The sequence below is a fragment of the Hylobates moloch genome, unplaced genomic scaffold (genome assembly GCF_009828535.3).
Source record: "Hylobates moloch isolate HMO894 unplaced genomic scaffold, HMol_V3 SCAFFOLD_8, whole genome shotgun sequence".
Taxonomy (NCBI): Eukaryota; Metazoa; Chordata; class Mammalia; order Primates; family Hylobatidae; genus Hylobates; species Hylobates moloch.
Genome location: NW_026652283.1, coordinates 33,189,424 through 33,206,046, shown reverse-complemented (window position 1 = coordinate 33,206,046; position 16,623 = coordinate 33,189,424). Strand labels below are relative to the sequence as shown.

The 16,623-nt window shown below is 51.3% G+C and overlaps 1 protein-coding gene across 3 annotated transcripts in view; it reads left to right on the top strand.

Moving 5' to 3' along the window:
* The first annotated feature begins 1,007 nt into the window (after positions 1 to 1,007).
* The window catches only part of NKAIN1 (sodium/potassium transporting ATPase interacting 1), a 53,819-nt gene continuing 38,203 nt past the window's right edge, over positions 1,008 to 16,623 (top strand). The window contains exon 1 of one of the 3 annotated variants that reach the window (XM_032160015.2): positions 1,008 to 1,448. In XM_032160015.2, the coding sequence (XP_032015906.1) occupies positions 1,395 to 1,448 (54 nt within the window). In that variant the 5' untranslated portion in view covers positions 1,008 to 1,394. Of the gene's footprint in view, positions 1,449 to 1,716; positions 1,737 to 16,623 lie in introns of those variants that run through there. The other 2 variants (XM_058443311.1, XM_032160019.2) reach the window with 2 other exon arrangements.

The following is a 16,623-nucleotide window of genomic DNA, read 5'->3' as shown; positions in this document are numbered from 1 at the left end:
GTTCCCTTATCCCCAGCAGAGAATTTGGCACATGGTGGGTATTTCATAAATGTTAGTTGGAAAGTACAGTTTATAGAATGTAATGACAGATCAGATGTAATTGTAGGGAAGCCTGTAATTGTACAGATCAGATGTAATTGTAGGAGTCTAGGAAATTCCGCTTGGGTGATGCTAATTGCCAAGGTGAATATAGGAAGTTGGGAATGGGACAGGAATGATTACGTGGATTTGAGATGTGTCCAGTTCGAGGGCTTCTGGGGGTGGCTTGGAGAAGGCAGTCTTCTGCTGGGAAACTTCTGACTCTCTCCTTACTGCAGCCCAGGGTAGGGGCTCCCTACTTCCACCTGGGCAGATCTCTGCCATCTCACTGGCGTGCTCTTGGGAGCCTATCTGTTCCCTGGGCGGTGAAGCTCTACGGGATTTGGACCAGTGCTGCAGGTCTCATCTCTGGCTCGCAGGGCCCCCAGGAGTGTGTATGCAGTCAGGGCTCAAGAAATGCCAGTAGAAGGAAAGAAGGAAGGCGAAAAATGTGGCCAGGCACTCAGGTGAGAGGCTGGGGTGAGGAGCAGATCTGGGAACGGAAATAGAACTAGAAGTCCAAGCTGGACCCCTGGAGCCCTAGAGACAGGGTGGACAGAAAAGTGCTCCAAGCCGGGAGGCCAGGCACAGGGCTAAGCGCTTTATTCACACGACTGCATTTCATCTTCATATCTACACTAAAGAGGCATAATTATTCCTACTTCGTTCATGAGAAAACAGGTCCAGAGAGGTGACATGATTTGCCCAAGGTCACACAGCGAGTGAGCAGCAAAGTCTGGATTTGACTCAGGGCTGTCGTCCCCTAAGCCCGCACGCACTCTTCCACTTCACTCCCTGCCTCTCCAACCCTCCACCTCCCTACCCCTCTCCCCTCCCCTCCCCTCCCGCGGCGACCCCGCCCCACCCCTCTGCCGTTCCCCCCTCACTCCCTCCCTGTCGGTGGCGGCGGCGGAGCCACGTGGTGGGGCCGGGAAGCCGCGGCCGACGAGAGCCCGGGCGGCTGCCCCAGCTGGGCAGTGCTGCTCTGCGCCGCGCCGCGCTCGGGGCTCGCTCTCCTCGCTCCGCGCTCCCCGCCAGCCGCCCCGGGGCAGGAGGCGCGCCTGACGGACAGCCAGCCAGACAAAGGAGGCGCGGCTCGGCTGAGCCAGCGCGGGGACGGACCGACCATGGACTCGGAGCGCGGTCGGCCGGCCCCAGCCCTGGGGACCCGACACTCCCGGGCCCGGCCCTAGGCGCCCGGCCCCGCCGCCCGGCGCGCCCAACGGGGAGGACGCGGAGCCCGCGCGGCGCGAGCAGGCGGCGGCCGCGGAGCAAGAAGGGCGCCGCGGCGGGCGGCCCGCGCAGCCCCGGGAGCCATGGGCAAGTGCAGCGGGCGCTGCACGCTGGTCGCCTTCTGCTGCCTGCAGCTGGTAAGCGTTGCTTGCCCAGGCAGTCGGGGCAGGGTGGGGCGCGGCGGGGCGCGGTCCCAGGGCGTGCGGGTGGGGTTGCGTGTGTCTCTGTGTGTGTGTCTGGTGCGTGTGCCCGGGCGGGGGGTGGTCTGGAGTCTCGGAGCGGTCGGGCGGAGCCTGCTCCCGCTGGCCGGGCTGTCTCTTTGTGTGCGCTTCTCGCTGCTGTGCCCGGCGCTCCTCGGGTCCCCGAGTGCGTCCTGTGCGCGAGTCCCCGGCCCGCCCGCACTGTACAAGTGGCCTCCTGTTGGGGTATGCGCTGTGGGACTGTGGCTTGCCGGGACTGGGGGTGTGTCTGAGGCTGATCTGTGGATCCGTTGAGGTCCTGCCCTGTGTTTCCCTCTAGATCCCTGGTTTGCATGGGTCTCTCCCTTCCTCTGGGTCTCTGCTTCTGATGATCACCACCCCTGTGTGAGCGTTTCCCGCAAAGTCTCTGCTCCCGCGTGTGTCTCTCTGGGTTTCTCTTTGGTGTGTCTCTAGATCGCTGACCATTTCTGGTCCATGTTCATCTGTGTTCTGGGATCTTGGACTCCAAGAACCCTCTAATCCTTTGTGCTGTTTCTGCCTCCCTTCACCTTCCTGACGGGGCAGTCCTGGGAAAGGGGAGCCACCTCCCTGGAGAGGGTCACCAGGAGCTGCCAGATCCTGGACCAGCCTGACCCAGCCTGGACCACACTTCCTGCTTTGGTCTGGCCGCTGTGGCCATGGGGGTTCCATCAGTTCCACCCACCAGAGCAGCTCCTCTGCCCGGGCCAGCACCAGTGGGGGTGGGGACACTTGGGTGCCCCAGGGAGGACCAGCGCTTCTGAGGACACTGTGCCTAGCCCCAGCATAGGGAACGCAGGTTCTTCTCTCAGGGAGGAGTGACTGTAGTGGACTAGAAGAAACAGTGCTGCCCTTCAAATCAGGCCCTGGCAGGGGAATTTGGGAGGGTGGTTAAGGGGAGGCAGGGATCTCTTACCTACCACAGAGCTGAGATTGAAGAACTAGGGAGGTTGAAGCTGTGCTTCTCCTCTAGGCAGAGGTGCATGGGGACCTCCATCGCCGAACCCAGGTCTGAGAGTGAGCCGCGAGAAGCCTGAGCCCCGCTCATGCTGTACTCCTTGTTCTGGGTTTCCACTCTTGCCTGCATCCATCACGCCCTCCCCACTACAGGACCCATTGATAACGTAGAGTGAAGCTTTGAGCCTGGACATGCAGACCTCCTCATTCATCTTGCTTCTCTCCTCCTGGGGACACCAGCTGCAAACATGCCATCCACAGACCTGGCCTGGGCAGTGGTAGAAACAGCCCTAGCTCTGGAGATTGTAGCCCTGCTCCCAGCTGTGGGAGACTGGACAAGTGACTTCCCCCCACTGGCCGGCCTCAGTCGTCTTATCTGTAAAATGATTATCCCTGAGGATTGCACAGGGGATTAATTAAGATCAGGTGGAATGGAAACTCCAGAAGGGCAGAGATTGTCTGTTTTTCTTTATCTACTTTGAGGAACATGAAATGCCAAGAAATGTTTAAATCTTTCAGAGGATTCTTCTGTGTTTGTTAATTTTTAAATTTTAAACTAGGGATTTTTTTTATTTAGAAAAGTAATATACATATATTGTAAAAAATAAATACATACATAATCAAACAGGACAGAAGATAAAAGTAAAAGATAAAAGCTCATTCTCTGTTGGCGATAACAACGGTTAGCTTTGGAGAGCCCTTGACTAAGTGTCAGGTACTCTTGGAAGCACTTTTCCATGTATTAACTCATTTAATCCTAGCAACCCTATGAAGTCACTTGTCCAGAATTCTACAGGAACTAGGACCCAGGCTTTGTTTTGGGGATTTTGTTTTTGTTTTTGTTTGAGACATGGGCTCAGTCTGTCATCCAGGCCAGAGTGCAATGGTGCAATCATAGCTCACTACAGCCTCAACCTCCCAGGCTCAAACAATCCTCCCACCTCAGCCTCCTGAGTACCTGGGACTACAGATGCACACCACCATGCCTAGCTAATTTTTTTGTTTTTTAGAGATGAGTCACTCTTGTTGCCCAGGCTGGTCTCGAACTCCTGTGGTCAAGCCATCCTCCCACTTCAGCCTCCCAAGTGCTGGGATTATAGGCATGAGCCACCACATCCAGCCAGGATCCAGGCTTTGAATCCAGGCGGTTGGCCAGGTCCTCTGTTGCCTTCTTAATTATAAAATAAGTAGTTCTGGCCCTGATAAGTCTGGGGCCCCATAGGAGGAGCTCATGGCTCTAGAGAGAAATGAAGGTGGTAGACAGTCTCTCTGCCTCCCACTTCCCTTCCTCCATGGTTCTCCCTTGCTAAGCTAACCCCAGTCTTCCACTTAGAGGATCTCACCAGCACTAGAGGCTTAAGTTAGATGAGACCTGGGTGGGATTCCGGTTCTCCCACGTCCCGGCTGGGTGGCTTTGGGCAGCTTGTGAAGGTTGCACAGGATCATTTGCGGGAGGGACTTGAAAAATTGCTCTTTTGGCTCCGTTGCACTATCTGGGCTCATTGCAGAGGGGTCCTCCGGTTGTCACTAACCCCCATGAGCCCCTACTGCCTGATAGCTTCCATGATGTGCCCCAGGATGTTGGAATTCACCAGCCTGAGGGGAGAAGGGAGTCTTGGTTTTCTCATCCAAGGGACTGAGGGAAAAAAAGAGGCTGTTAAATATCTTTCAGCTGAAAACTTAGGAGGAACTGTGTCATTTTTCTTTCTCAAATGGAGTTTAATCGTTACAATGAATCAGGCCAATTGGAAACACTCTTCCGCAGTTGGGATAGATGTGATTTGGGTGAGGGAGTGAGGTGTGAGGGTGCCGTGGGGTTTAAGGGAAGCAGGTAGGGACTGTGCCTTTCAGATGGTTAAGTGTAGGATAGTAGTTAAGGCTCTGGAGTTTGACAGGACAGACCTGGCTTCTAGACCTGGTTCTGTCACTTCCTGGCTCTGCAATTTTGGGCAAGTTGCTTACCCTCTCTGAGCCACATAGTTTTGTCATCTGTTAAATAGAGAGAATATAAAACAGTTCCTAATCCTTAGGGTTGTTGTGAGGACTCAGTCCTTATAATGAATTTAGCACTGTGCCAGTTACAGAGTGAGTACTCATTAAACTGTAGCTTATTGTTATTATCTTAATGATTCATATCATGGGATGTGTCTGTGGCATTGTAGCCCAAACATATCCAGGTGGCCCCCTGCACTGTCCTTTGTGGACTGTCCTTTGTGGGAAGTAGCAGGTAGTTGGGCACTGAGCTGAGAGGCAAAAGGCTTGGATTCAAGCCCAGCTCTGCTTCTGACATCCTGCAGTTTGGAGCAAGTCTCTTCCGCACTCTACGCTTTGGTTTTTCCATCTGTAAAATGGGATGGATTATTGGTCTGGCTCGCCGGGATCCTGCCAGCTCTACTTGTCAGGAACTCAGTGTGATGCCTGGACTGGCATGTTTTGTTTATTTATTTTTTATTTTTTAGAGATAGGCGTCTCGCTGTGTTGCCCAGGCTGGAGTGCAGTGGCAGTCATAACCCACTGCAGCCTCAAATTCCTGAGCTCAAGTGACCCTCCCACCTCAGCCTCTCAAATAGCTGGGACAACAGGTGCATGTCACCACACCCGGCTTTGGCATGGCAGTTTTGTTGCATCTTGGTCTGGTTCCTTTCTGTAGAACATCTTGGGTCCCTTGCTTTCCAGAATTCTTTTTGGTGTATCATCTTGACAACATTATTAACATATTCACCCTCTAATTTTTAATCCTGTGCCTTTTCTCGCTCCTGTCCAAACCCAGCTCTTCCTTGTTCACCTCCTTCCTGAAACCTTACAGGCCACTCTGTTCTTCCTGGAAGGGGATGAACCAGTGAGATTTGCCCTAGGGAATCACCATCAATTTCTTCATCATCATCATTATCATTCCCATTTCAGGAGTCCTGTGCTAAGCACTTTATATGCATTACCTCATTTAACCAAATGAGCATACATATGTAAAGTGCTTGGCAAAGTGCCTGGTACATGTTAAACGATCAATAAACGTTAGCTCTTTTACTGCTTTCATCCTTCTTATTGCAATTCCACACAGTGGGATAGATGTGTTTATTATCCCCTTTTTCAGGTGAGGAAATTGAGGTGCGAAGGGGTGTGACGTTTGCCCAAGCTCACTAAGCTAGTCGGTGACAGAACCAAGATGCAAGGACTCTTCTGTCTGAACAGAGAGCCACCCTCTCAGCCCCATGCTACTCTGCTGCTCGCGTTTAACCAGTGTCTGACCCCAAACAGGTCTAAGCCTCAGTTTCCTCATCTGAAAATGAAAATGATCATATTTCGGTAGCCTCATGCATAGTGCCTGCACTGTGAGCAGTGAGTGCCTGATAATAGATCACTACCATGGTGGTTTCTGTCCCAGCTCTGTGTGACCTTGGACACACACATTCACTCCTCTGGCCACCGTTTCTTCCTTTGTAAAAGGGGAAGAGTCATCTCTAGCCCACAGAGTTGTAGAAAGGGCTTCCTTGGCCAGGTGCCAGACACATAGTAGGTACTCAGAAAAATGTTGGTTTCATTCTTTTCCCTTCTAGAAAGCTCTTTGCTTTCTGGAAGGTGGGGGCGGGGGGCGAGATGTAGCTTCCAGCTGAGCTGCGAGTAATGGTGTGAAACATGGTCAACCTGATTGATGTCGTTATTAGCCATAGTGACGGCGAAGACCAGAGGGAGATGGGCTCCAGCAGGGGCCTGCACTCTGGAGCAGCTGCAGCTGCAAGCTCACGGCTTCCTCGGAGGGTCTGGTTCTGCTTTGGGTGCTTGAGGTCCTTGGGCCGGGTATCAGAGTCAGGAGCGTGAAATTATGCAGGCCACTGGCCCCTTTTGTTCCTCATACCCCTTTGGACAGAGTTGGCAGGGATGATCAACTCCCTTTTGTGAATGAACAGACTGAAGCCAAACTGCCCTCGAGGCCCTTATGATATGGGCGGAGTGGGGTAGAATGGAGAAGAAGGCCTCCAGGGGACCTGGGGATGGCCCTGGTTCTCCTCCTTTGTAAGAGTAGGTGAGTGGATGGTTTTTAAATAAGCAGCCCATAAATGGCAGCTTCTCTGAGATCTGGCACAGGGGCTAGGAGCACTACATCTGGGATCAGGCCTTGCTTTGTGACTCCCAGGAAGTCCTGCACCCTCTCTGAGCCTCTGCCTTCTTACTTACAAAGTAGTCAGAAGAACAGCTTCTACCCCACGAACCAGCCCATGGCAGTTTGGGGAGTTCACAAGCTGATGCCGGGATAGCCAAGTACGGTCCCTGGCCTAGGAGGCCCTAGCCTCTCCTGGGCTAGCTATGATTTGCCTTGAGACTTGGACAAGTCACATCAGCCCCATCTCTGCCTGTATTAGAGGATTTTGTGATCAGGGTCATTCCCACAAAACACTCCAGCTCTTCTTCATGTGGAAAATATGGGGCTGAGTGGGAAATTAACATAGTGAGAATTTCTTTTTGTTTGGTGTCTGCTATGAGCCAGGCATTGTACTAGGCATTTTATATATGTCTCTTGCTACTCTGTGGCTTATCCGTGGCCACATAAATGATAGGTACAGAATGAGTATTTAAACTCAGATCTGGGACTCCACAGCTTCTCCCTGCATGTCCCATTGGCCCCTGCTAGTATTGTGGGATGCTGGAGTGGAAGCAGGTGGAGAAATCCAAACCTTTCCTCAGCCACGGGGCTTGTTACCAGATGCCAGATCTAACTGCTTACACAGATGCCCCCTCTCCCCATTCTACCCACCCCCAAACTCTGTGCTGGACTTAAAAGAGCTGTGATGCATGGCTGGGTGTGGCAGCTCACACCTGTAATCCCAGCACTTTGAGAGGCTGAGGCAGGTGGATCACTTGAGGTCAGGAGTTCGAAACCAGCCTGGCCAACATGGTGAAACCCCATCTCTACTAAAAATACAAAAAATTAGCCGAGCGTGATGGCGGGCACCTGTAATTTCAGCTACTCGGGAGGCTGAGGCAGGAGAATCATTTGAACCCGGGAGGTGGAGGTTGCAGTGAGCCAAGGAGCTGTGATACAGATTGAGAAAACCAGGGAATAAACTAACTTGTATCTACAACTGATCCATCCTCATAACAACTCTATGAGATAGGTGTGGTTTTTACACCCATTAACTGATGGACACACTGAGGCTCAGAAGAGTAAAATGACATCTCTCCAAGGAAACAGGAGATAATAGTCTGAGCCTCAGAGTAGTCATCAAGAGGAAAGGGTTTGAGAACAATTGTTACAGAATCTGGACCAAGCAGAGATAGTCAGCTCTGATCACTGGAACATGTTGTCTCCTCCAGTCAGTCCTTTTATCTTTTATTTTTTATTTTTTTATTCTATGTGGTAGGAGATTCTCAAACTACTCTCCTCTAGTGTTAAGGAGAGATGGGTGACAGGAAGGCAGACTAAGGCTACAGGTGTATTTTTAAAAACTAGTTCCAGGCCAGGCGCGGTGGCTCACACCTGTAATCGCAGCATTTTGGGAAGGCAGGTGGAGGGATCACTTGAACCCAGGAGTTTGAGACCAGCCTGGGGAACATAGTGAGACGCTCCCCCCTCCCCCCTCTCTCTATCTCTCTCTCTCTATATATATATATAAAGTAGGCTGGACATGGTGGCTCACGCCTGTAATCCCAACACTCTGGGAGGCTGAGACCGGTGGATCACCTGAGGTCGGGAGTTCGAGACCAGCCTGACCAGCGTGGTGAAACCCCGTCTCTACTAAAAATACAAAATTAGCCAGGCATGGTGGCTCATGCCTGTAATTCCAGCTACTCAGGAGGCTGAGGCAGGAGAATTGCTTGAACCTGGGAGGCAGAGGTCGTGGTGAGCCAAGATCACACCACTGCACTCCAGCCTGGGCAACAAGAGCGAAACTCCATCTCAAAAAAAAGAAAAAAATAAATAAAAAGTTAGCTGGGCATGGTAGCATGCACCTGTGGTCCCAGCTACTGAGGCAGAGGGGAGGATTGCTTTTGCCCAGGAGGTTGAGGCTGCAGTGAGCCATGATTGTACCACTGCACCACAGCCTGGGCAACACAGTGAGATCCTGTCTCAAAAAAAAAAAAATAAATAAATAAAATAAGCTAGTTCCAGCCAGGCACAGAGAGACAAACTTCAGATGTTCTTACTTATTTGTGTGAGCTAAAAATTAAAACAACTGAACTCGCCGGGCGCAGTGGCTCACGCTTGTAATCCCAGCACTTTGGGAGGCCGAGGCAGGCAGATCACAAGGTCAGGAGATGGAGACTATCCTGGCTAACACCGTGAAACGCTGTCTCTACTAAAAAATACAAAAAAGTAGCCGGGCGCGGTGGCGGGTGCCTGTAGTCCCAGCTACTCGGGAGGCTGAGGCAGGAGAGTGGCATGAACCCGGGAGGTGGAGCTTGCAGTGAGCTGAGATGGCGCCACTGCACTCCAGCCTGGGCGACAGAATGAGACTCGGTCTCAAACAACAACAACAACAACAACAACAAAAACAATTGAACTCATGGAGATAGTGTGTAGAATGAGGAGGTTGGGCACAGTGGGTCACTCTTGTAATCCCAGCAATTTGGGAGGCCAAGGTGGGTGGATTGCTTGAGCTCACGAGCTGGAGACCAGCCTGGGTAACATGGCAAGACCCTGCATCTATTAAAAAAAAAAAAAGTAGAATAAGGATTACCAGAGGCTGGGAAAGGTAGTCGGGGAGTGGGGAGGTTGTATAAAAACATGGTTAGATAGGATGAATAAATCTAGTATTTGATAGCATAACAGCGTGACTACAGTCAATGAAATCTATTGTACATTTAAAAATAACTGGATGGGGCTGTGGCTCACACCTGTAATCTGAGCACTCTGGGAGGCAGAGGCGGGTGGATCACTTGAGGTCAGGAGTTTGAGACCAGCCTGGCCAACATGGTGAAACCCCATCTCTACTAAAAATACAAAAAATTAGCTGGGCATGGTGGCGGGCACCTGTAACCCCAGCTACTCAGGAGGCTGAGACAGGAGTGAGCCGAGATCGTGCCACTACACTCCAGCCTGGGCAACAAGAACAAAACTCCGTCTCAAAAAAAATTAATAAAAATAACCCAAAGAGTATGATTGGATTATTTGTAACACAAAGAAAGGATAAATGCTTGATTTACCCTGATGTGACTATTGCACAGTAGATGCCGATATCAAAATATCTCATGTGCCCCGTAAATATATATACCTACTATGTACCCACAAAAATTAAAAATTAAAAACATTTTTTAAATTGAACACTAGATCCAGGCCAGGGGGGTAAAGCTGGGTTTAGGCCCAGGAAGCCAAGTCCCGGTGCTTTGCCTAGCTTTGCCTGCCCTGGCCTGGAGAAGGATGCTGATTGATTCAGAGATGAGGGAGAGCTTCAGACAGCAAAGCAAACTTCCCCTGGAGGCACTGAATGAGCACTAAGGTTTTAGAAGAGCTGTTAAGTGTGGTTGCAGGTTTTCCTGATTTACATTGGCCTCCTGGCCCCTCTCAAAGCAGCTGACAAATCCAGAGACAAGGAGGTGGACTGGGAACTGGGAAGAACCCGGGCTTTGGGGTCAGGCTGGGATTTGAGCTCCAGCTTTGCCTCTTTGTAGCTGGATGACCTTGGGCAAGAAGACACCTAGCCTCTCTGAGCTTCCCCTTGCACTTCTCCAAATCAGGATAATAATCATCTACTTCAGAGAGTTCTTGGGAGGCTCCTTTGAAATGAAATGTGCGGAGGGGGAGCTCACAAAGGGGGTACACTCTTGAATGCCCAGGAAATGAGGCTGCAGTTTCTGCAAATGCGAGTACTGTGGGGTAGGAAATGAGATGACTCCCCCTTCTCAATGAATGGAAGGTTCAAGCTGGAGCAGCAGTTCTTCTTCATCTGTGTGGTCTTGGCATTGCTGGACCCTGGTCTTCTCTTCTGTGAAATGGGAATAATAATAGCACCCACCTCATAGGACTGTAATGAGGGCAACCTGAGATAATGCAGGGAGAGCCGTGGGCACAGGCTGCCACTCACTAAGAGGGGTTCCAAGATGAAGGCGTGGGCTCTGTGGGCCTCTCTCTTGCTCTGTACGGGGAAAAGGTTGGACTCATCATCTCAAAGGACGCTTCCAGCTCCGAGTCAGTACTGAGCTCCTTCTCTTCCCAGGTGGAGGTCAGAGGTGCTGCCTGGCTCACCTTGTTGCAGGCAGTGGTGACTGATGGAGTATCAGGGCCTGGGGGCAGGAGGAGACTTCTGCCTCTGATGGCTCGCTCAAGACTTTACACCTGGGCGTCAGGTTGTCAGGGACTCTGGTGACCTCATCTTTCTTCTGTCTGTCTGTCTGGTGAGCTGAGATCACGCCATTGCACTCCAGCCTGGGTAACAAGAGTGAAACTCCGTCTCAAAAAAAAAAAAAAAAAAGTAAAAGATTAGCTGGGCATGGTAGCATGCACCTGTCGTCCCAGCTACTGAAGCAGAGGGGAGGATTGCTTTTGCCCCGGAGGTTGAGGCTGCAGTGAGCCATGATTGTACCACTGCACTACAGCCTGGGCAACACAGGCTGCACTGCTCCCATCCCAGATGCCCATGTAGCATATTTTGATTGTAAGATCACGTCTCAAACTACAGAGATTCAGAGCTGGGAGGCTTGTGGCCCATCACTCACCTCCAGCTCACCATAGGTGAGCTTCCTGAACTACAGAAAGACTAATACTCTTGGGTCAGACAGTGAGAATTGCCTCCAGCTAACTCTACCTGGAGTTGAATCCAGCAAATATTTATCAAGCACACACAAACTGCCATGCATGATTCTAGGTGCTGAGTCACCTTAGGGTATGAAACATGCCCTCAGCTGCAAGACAGAATCCCTGGGTTCTAGTACTCACTGCTGTGCAACTTTGAGTTGGGCCTGGCCTTCTCTGGGCCTCATTTATCATAGCCTATGAAGTGGGAAATGAGAGGAGAGTACTGAACTCTGTTAGCAGCTTTCAGACTCTCCAGAGGCTCTGCAGGGGTGGGGGCTGATAACCAGGTGGTGAGTTTCCTGTCCCAGGCAGTGGGATTTATGTGTGGCCAGGCGTGGTGGCTCATACCTATAATCCCAGCACTTTGGGAGGCTGAGGCCAAAGGATGACTTGAGGCCAGGAGTTCAAGACCAGCCTGGGTAACATAGTAAGATCCCATCTCTAAAAAAAATTTTTTTAATTAGCTGGGCATGGTGATGCCAGCCTGTAGTCCTAGCTACTGAGGTGGCTGTGGTAGGATGATCACTTGAGCCCAGGAGGACAAGTGTGCAGTGAGCCGAGATCATACCGCTGCACTCCAGCCTCAAAAAAAGAAAAAAAGCAAGAAAGAATTTATGTGTAGGTTGGATGACTGCTTGGACATGTAATGGATCTAGTGATGACCCAGATCCCTTGGAACCACTCAGTGCTGGTTCTAGGTCCTGAGAGGACAGTGCTAACAGCACACAATGATATCTACAATTATGAACATTTCTGTGAGCTCACCACGTCCCCTCTCCTGAGCATACTCATTCCCACCCCCTACCTCAAATCACAGGGCCTGGTGAGCTCGTGGTACAGGCAGTAGGGGAAATGGAAATCTATAGGCATTTTATCCCTTTACCTGCTCTGGCCACTCCTTGCCCTAGTAGGGCAACAATTCTGAGATTTTCAGGATAAAGATTGGTTCCTAAGCCTGTTTTTTGGGAGGAGGTGGGCATATTCCACAGCCCCAGCCTGAACCAGAGATGTGGGTTTTCAATTACACAATTAGATGCACAATTAGGCATAATTACCAGTGCTCAGAGCCCGAGACTGCTCATAATAGGCATGTAATCTACTGCAGCCTCTGTTTATACTACGCAGCGCGCTCCCTAATGATGCCAGGATGCCTTCACACTGCACTGTTGCCATGGAGACAAGCCCGCCACCACCACGCAAAGCTGACAAATGGTGTTCTGGTCCTGGGCCTTTGGATTGTTTCTAAGGCTTCCAACAGCCAGCACTGGAGTGCAGAGGCTGGCCAGTGGGGCAGGAAGGTGGGGCAACCCTCCCTGGACTCTGACACACCCCACTGGTTCAGGCCAGCGTTGGAGCCACCAGGGAGGACAGGGGAGGGGAGCATCAGCCACCTCTCACCCCCAGAGTCCTCAAGCCATGAGCAGGATGGCCCGGGGCCATGAAAGGTCTTGTGGTTATCCATTCACACATCTCATGCTATCATGGAATCAAAGGTCTGGACAGGGGGTCCTGCCTACACCGGGTTCGTAGATAGGCCTGGCTCTGCTGTGAACTAGCTCTGTGACCTTGGGCAAGTCCTTGGCCCTCTTGGGGGCTTTGCTTCCCCGTATATAAAATGGACTGCAGGGTCTCTGCACATGGCATAGTGTAATAGAGAAGATTTACTGAGCACTTATGACCCACCTCATTCTGCTGTAACTGCTTTACCTGGAGTGGCTCATTTATCCTCATGGCACCCTGTGGGGTGGGCACAGCTACTACCTCTATTTCACCGAAGCAGAATCTGAGGCTGAGAGCAGTCACATCCAGCAGTGGCAGAGCTGCGCAAACCCAGGTCTCGCCCTTAACCCCAATGCCACATGGCTTCACATGTGCCACCTGAGGTCATCCTCACAACAGCCCTAGAGGTGGAATTTCGTCACACCCATTTCCATTTCCTAGATGAGGACTCTGAGGCTCAGAGAACTGAAGTCACTTGGCCAAAGTCACGCAACGAGGCAGCGGCAGAGCAGAGTCTGGCTGGTGCCAACAGCCAGGGTTCCTACCTTTGGCTTCTTAGTGGAACTCATAAAGGGGTAAAAAGATTTCCTTTGGCTGGGCACAGTGGTTCACGCCTGTAATCCTAGCGTTTTGGGAGGCCAGAGCAGGCAGATCACTTGAGGCCAGGAGTTTGAGAACAGCCTGGCCAACATGGTGAAATCCCGTCTCTACTAAAAATACAAAAATTAGCTGGGTGTGGTGGCGTGCACCTGTAATCCCAGCTATTCGGGAGGCTGAGGCACAAGAATCACCTTGAACCCAGGAGGCGGAGGTTGCAGTGAGACGAGGTTGCACCACTGCACTCCAGCCTGGGCAACAGAGCAAGACTGTGTCTCCAAAAAAAATGATTTTCTGGCCAGGTGTGGTGGCTCACGCCTGTAATCCCAGCACTTTGGGAGACGGAGGCGGGCAGATTACCTGAGGTTGGGAGTTCGAGAACAGCCTGGCTAACATGGTGAAACCCCATCTCTACTAAATATACAAAATTAGCTGGGTGTGGTGGTGCACGCCTGTAATCCCAGCTACTCCAGAGGCCGAGGCAGGAGAATTGCTTGAACCCGGGAGGCGGAGGTTGCAATAAACCGGGATCGTGCCACTGCACTCCAACCCGGGTGACAGTGAGACTCCATCTCAAAAAAAAAAAAAAAAAAAAAAACAACCAAAAAAGATTTTCTTCAACAAGCACATACCATGGAGCCCCGATATCCCCATCTGTCCTGGCCCCAGCCACTGAGGAGTCAAGGAGTCCCAGGATCCCTCAGACCCAGCACTTCACTTTGACCTTGAAGGAAATTTTGGTCTAGCTCTTCCTCTATCAGCTCACCCCACCTTGGTCACTAGAAGCAGGACCTGCTCTTACAGCATTTTTTTTTTCCTCCATTTCTCTGTAATTCAGCACATTATTTATGGATACCTACTATGTGCCAGCCCCTGGGGACACAGATGGATCAGACAGTGGGTTCAAATCCTGGCGCTTAACGTGCGATGCTGGGCAAATTGCTTGACCTCTCTATACCTTGGTTTCTTCATCTGTAATGAAGGCGACAGCCTATTCCTTGCAGGGTTGTTGGCAATGTTAGCAATAACAACTACCACTTATCAAATACTATGTGCCAGGCAGTCAGCTAAACCTCTTATATTCCCTGGGTGGACCTTCATAACATAATCTGTCATTCCCATTTAACAGATGAAGCAACTTAAGGCTCAAGAAGCATAAGTTGAGTGAGGTAAGTGGCAGAGCAGGCACCTGAGTCCAGAGCCCTTGCTCTTTCCCACTCGGTGTCCCACCAGCATGGAGGTGGCAGTGACCGAAATGTGTGTCTCTCCCGCCTCTTCCCTAGAGCCTCCAGCCAGCTTCTCCTGGAGGAATGAGGCATTTGAATGGAGGGGTAATCTGAGGGAGGCAGTGCCCACCTGAGAGGGGCATAGCCCAAGACTCTATCTGGCTGGATGAGTCCCCCCGGACGTCTTAAATTCTAGATTTTCTGGGGGGGCTCTCACACATCACCTCCACCTTCACACTATGTAGCTGGGAAAACTGAAGTCCAGAAATGGACTATGAGGCTGGGTGTGGTGGCTCATGCCTGTGATCTCAACATTTTGGGAGGCCAAGGTGGGTGGATCACTTGAGGCCAGGAGTTCAAGACCAGCCTGGCCAAGAGCACAAACCCTGTCTCTACTAAAAAGACAAAAATTAGCCAGGCATGTTGGTGGGTGCCTGTAGTCCTAGCCACTCAGGTGGGTGAGGCATGAGAATCACTTGAACCCAGGAGGCAGAAGATGCAGTGAGCCGAGATGGCGGCACTGCACTCCAGCCTGGGCAACAGAGTAAGACTCTGTCTTAAAAAAAAAAAAAAAAAAAACGCTGGGCGTGGTGGCTCACACCTGTAATCCCAGCACTTTGGGAGGCTGAGGCAGGCAGATCATGAGATCAGGAGATCAAGACCATCCTGGCCAACATGGTGAAACCCCATCTCTACTAAAAATACAAAAATTAGCCAGGTGTGGTGGTGGGCGCCTGTAGTCCCAGCTACTCGGGAGGCTGAGGCAGGAGAATCGCTTGAACCCAGGAGGCAGAGGTTGCAGTGAGCTAAGATCGCACCACTGCACTCCAGCCTGGCAACGCAGTGAGACTCTGTCTCAAAAAAATAAAAAAAGAAAAAAAAAGAAAAAGAAATGGGCTATGGCTTGCCCAAGACCACAGTCTAAGTCAAGGGTATTTGATCCACAAATCTCCATGTGCAGTGTCTGCTGGCTTCGGGTCCCACTCTCAACTCTACCCTTGTCAGGTGGGCACTGCCCCCCTCAGGTTGCCCCTCCATCCAAATGCCTCATCCTCCAAGAAAAGCTGGCCACCCTCCAAGAGAGGAGGCACTAGGGAAGAGGGGGGAGGAACCCACATTTGGGTGACTGTCATCTCCATGCTGGTGGGACACTGGGTGGGGAAGAGCAAGGGCTCTGGATCCAGGTGCCTTCTCTACCACTCACTGGCTCTGAGGCCCTGGGCAGGGCACTTAGCTTCATGAGCCTCAAGTTGCTTCATCTATTAGGAAACTTCTTGTTAACTTCCTTTTATCCCCCACCAGTCTGTTGGAGAGGGACATTTGGGGGCTGTGGTGTGTTTCTGTGCTTGTATGTACAGCTAGCTGGTCCCCAGCTTACAGTGGTTCAACATGGTTTTTTGACTTACGATGGGTTTATTGGGGTGTGGAATGCATTTTCGCTTTAGGATGGGTTGATTGGGACGTGGCCCCATCGTAAGTCAAGGAGCATCTGTATTCGATACTGCACACTGCTGCATGCCCCAGCATTTGTGGGGCGGACACTGGCACGTAGAGATTTGTGGATCAATAAACATCCCTTCCTGCTTCCTCCCTGTTCATTTATTCATGAACTCTGAACTCCTTGGCTCCAGAGAAACTGCCTGGAAGAAAGCAATTAGAGCATAATTAGAACCACTCCTATCATAGGCTCTCAGAGGGAGGGAAGGGGGGCTGCTGGGGCATGGGGGATGTCCCCAACCTCTGCAGCTGCCCATTCAGCTCCTACTCACCCCGTGGAGCTCAGCCTCCCCAGAGTCCTGGACACTGGAAACCTCTCTACAGGGAGATGCCTCATCCCTGGAGGCATTCAAGCAATTGATAAGGCTAGGGAGGAGAGCGTCTGTCTTGCATACTGAGTTAGAGTAGATGATCTCCAAGTCCCTTCCTTGCTGAGCTTCTTGGGTGCTCCCTGCCAGGGACTGGGACAGGCATTGCAGGAGAACTAAAAAGTATAACATGGATCCTGCTTTCTAGAAAACATTCGTTCAGCAGATTGTAGTGAATGAAGACTACAAGGACAATAGGAAACGCAAATTACCTGGAGGAA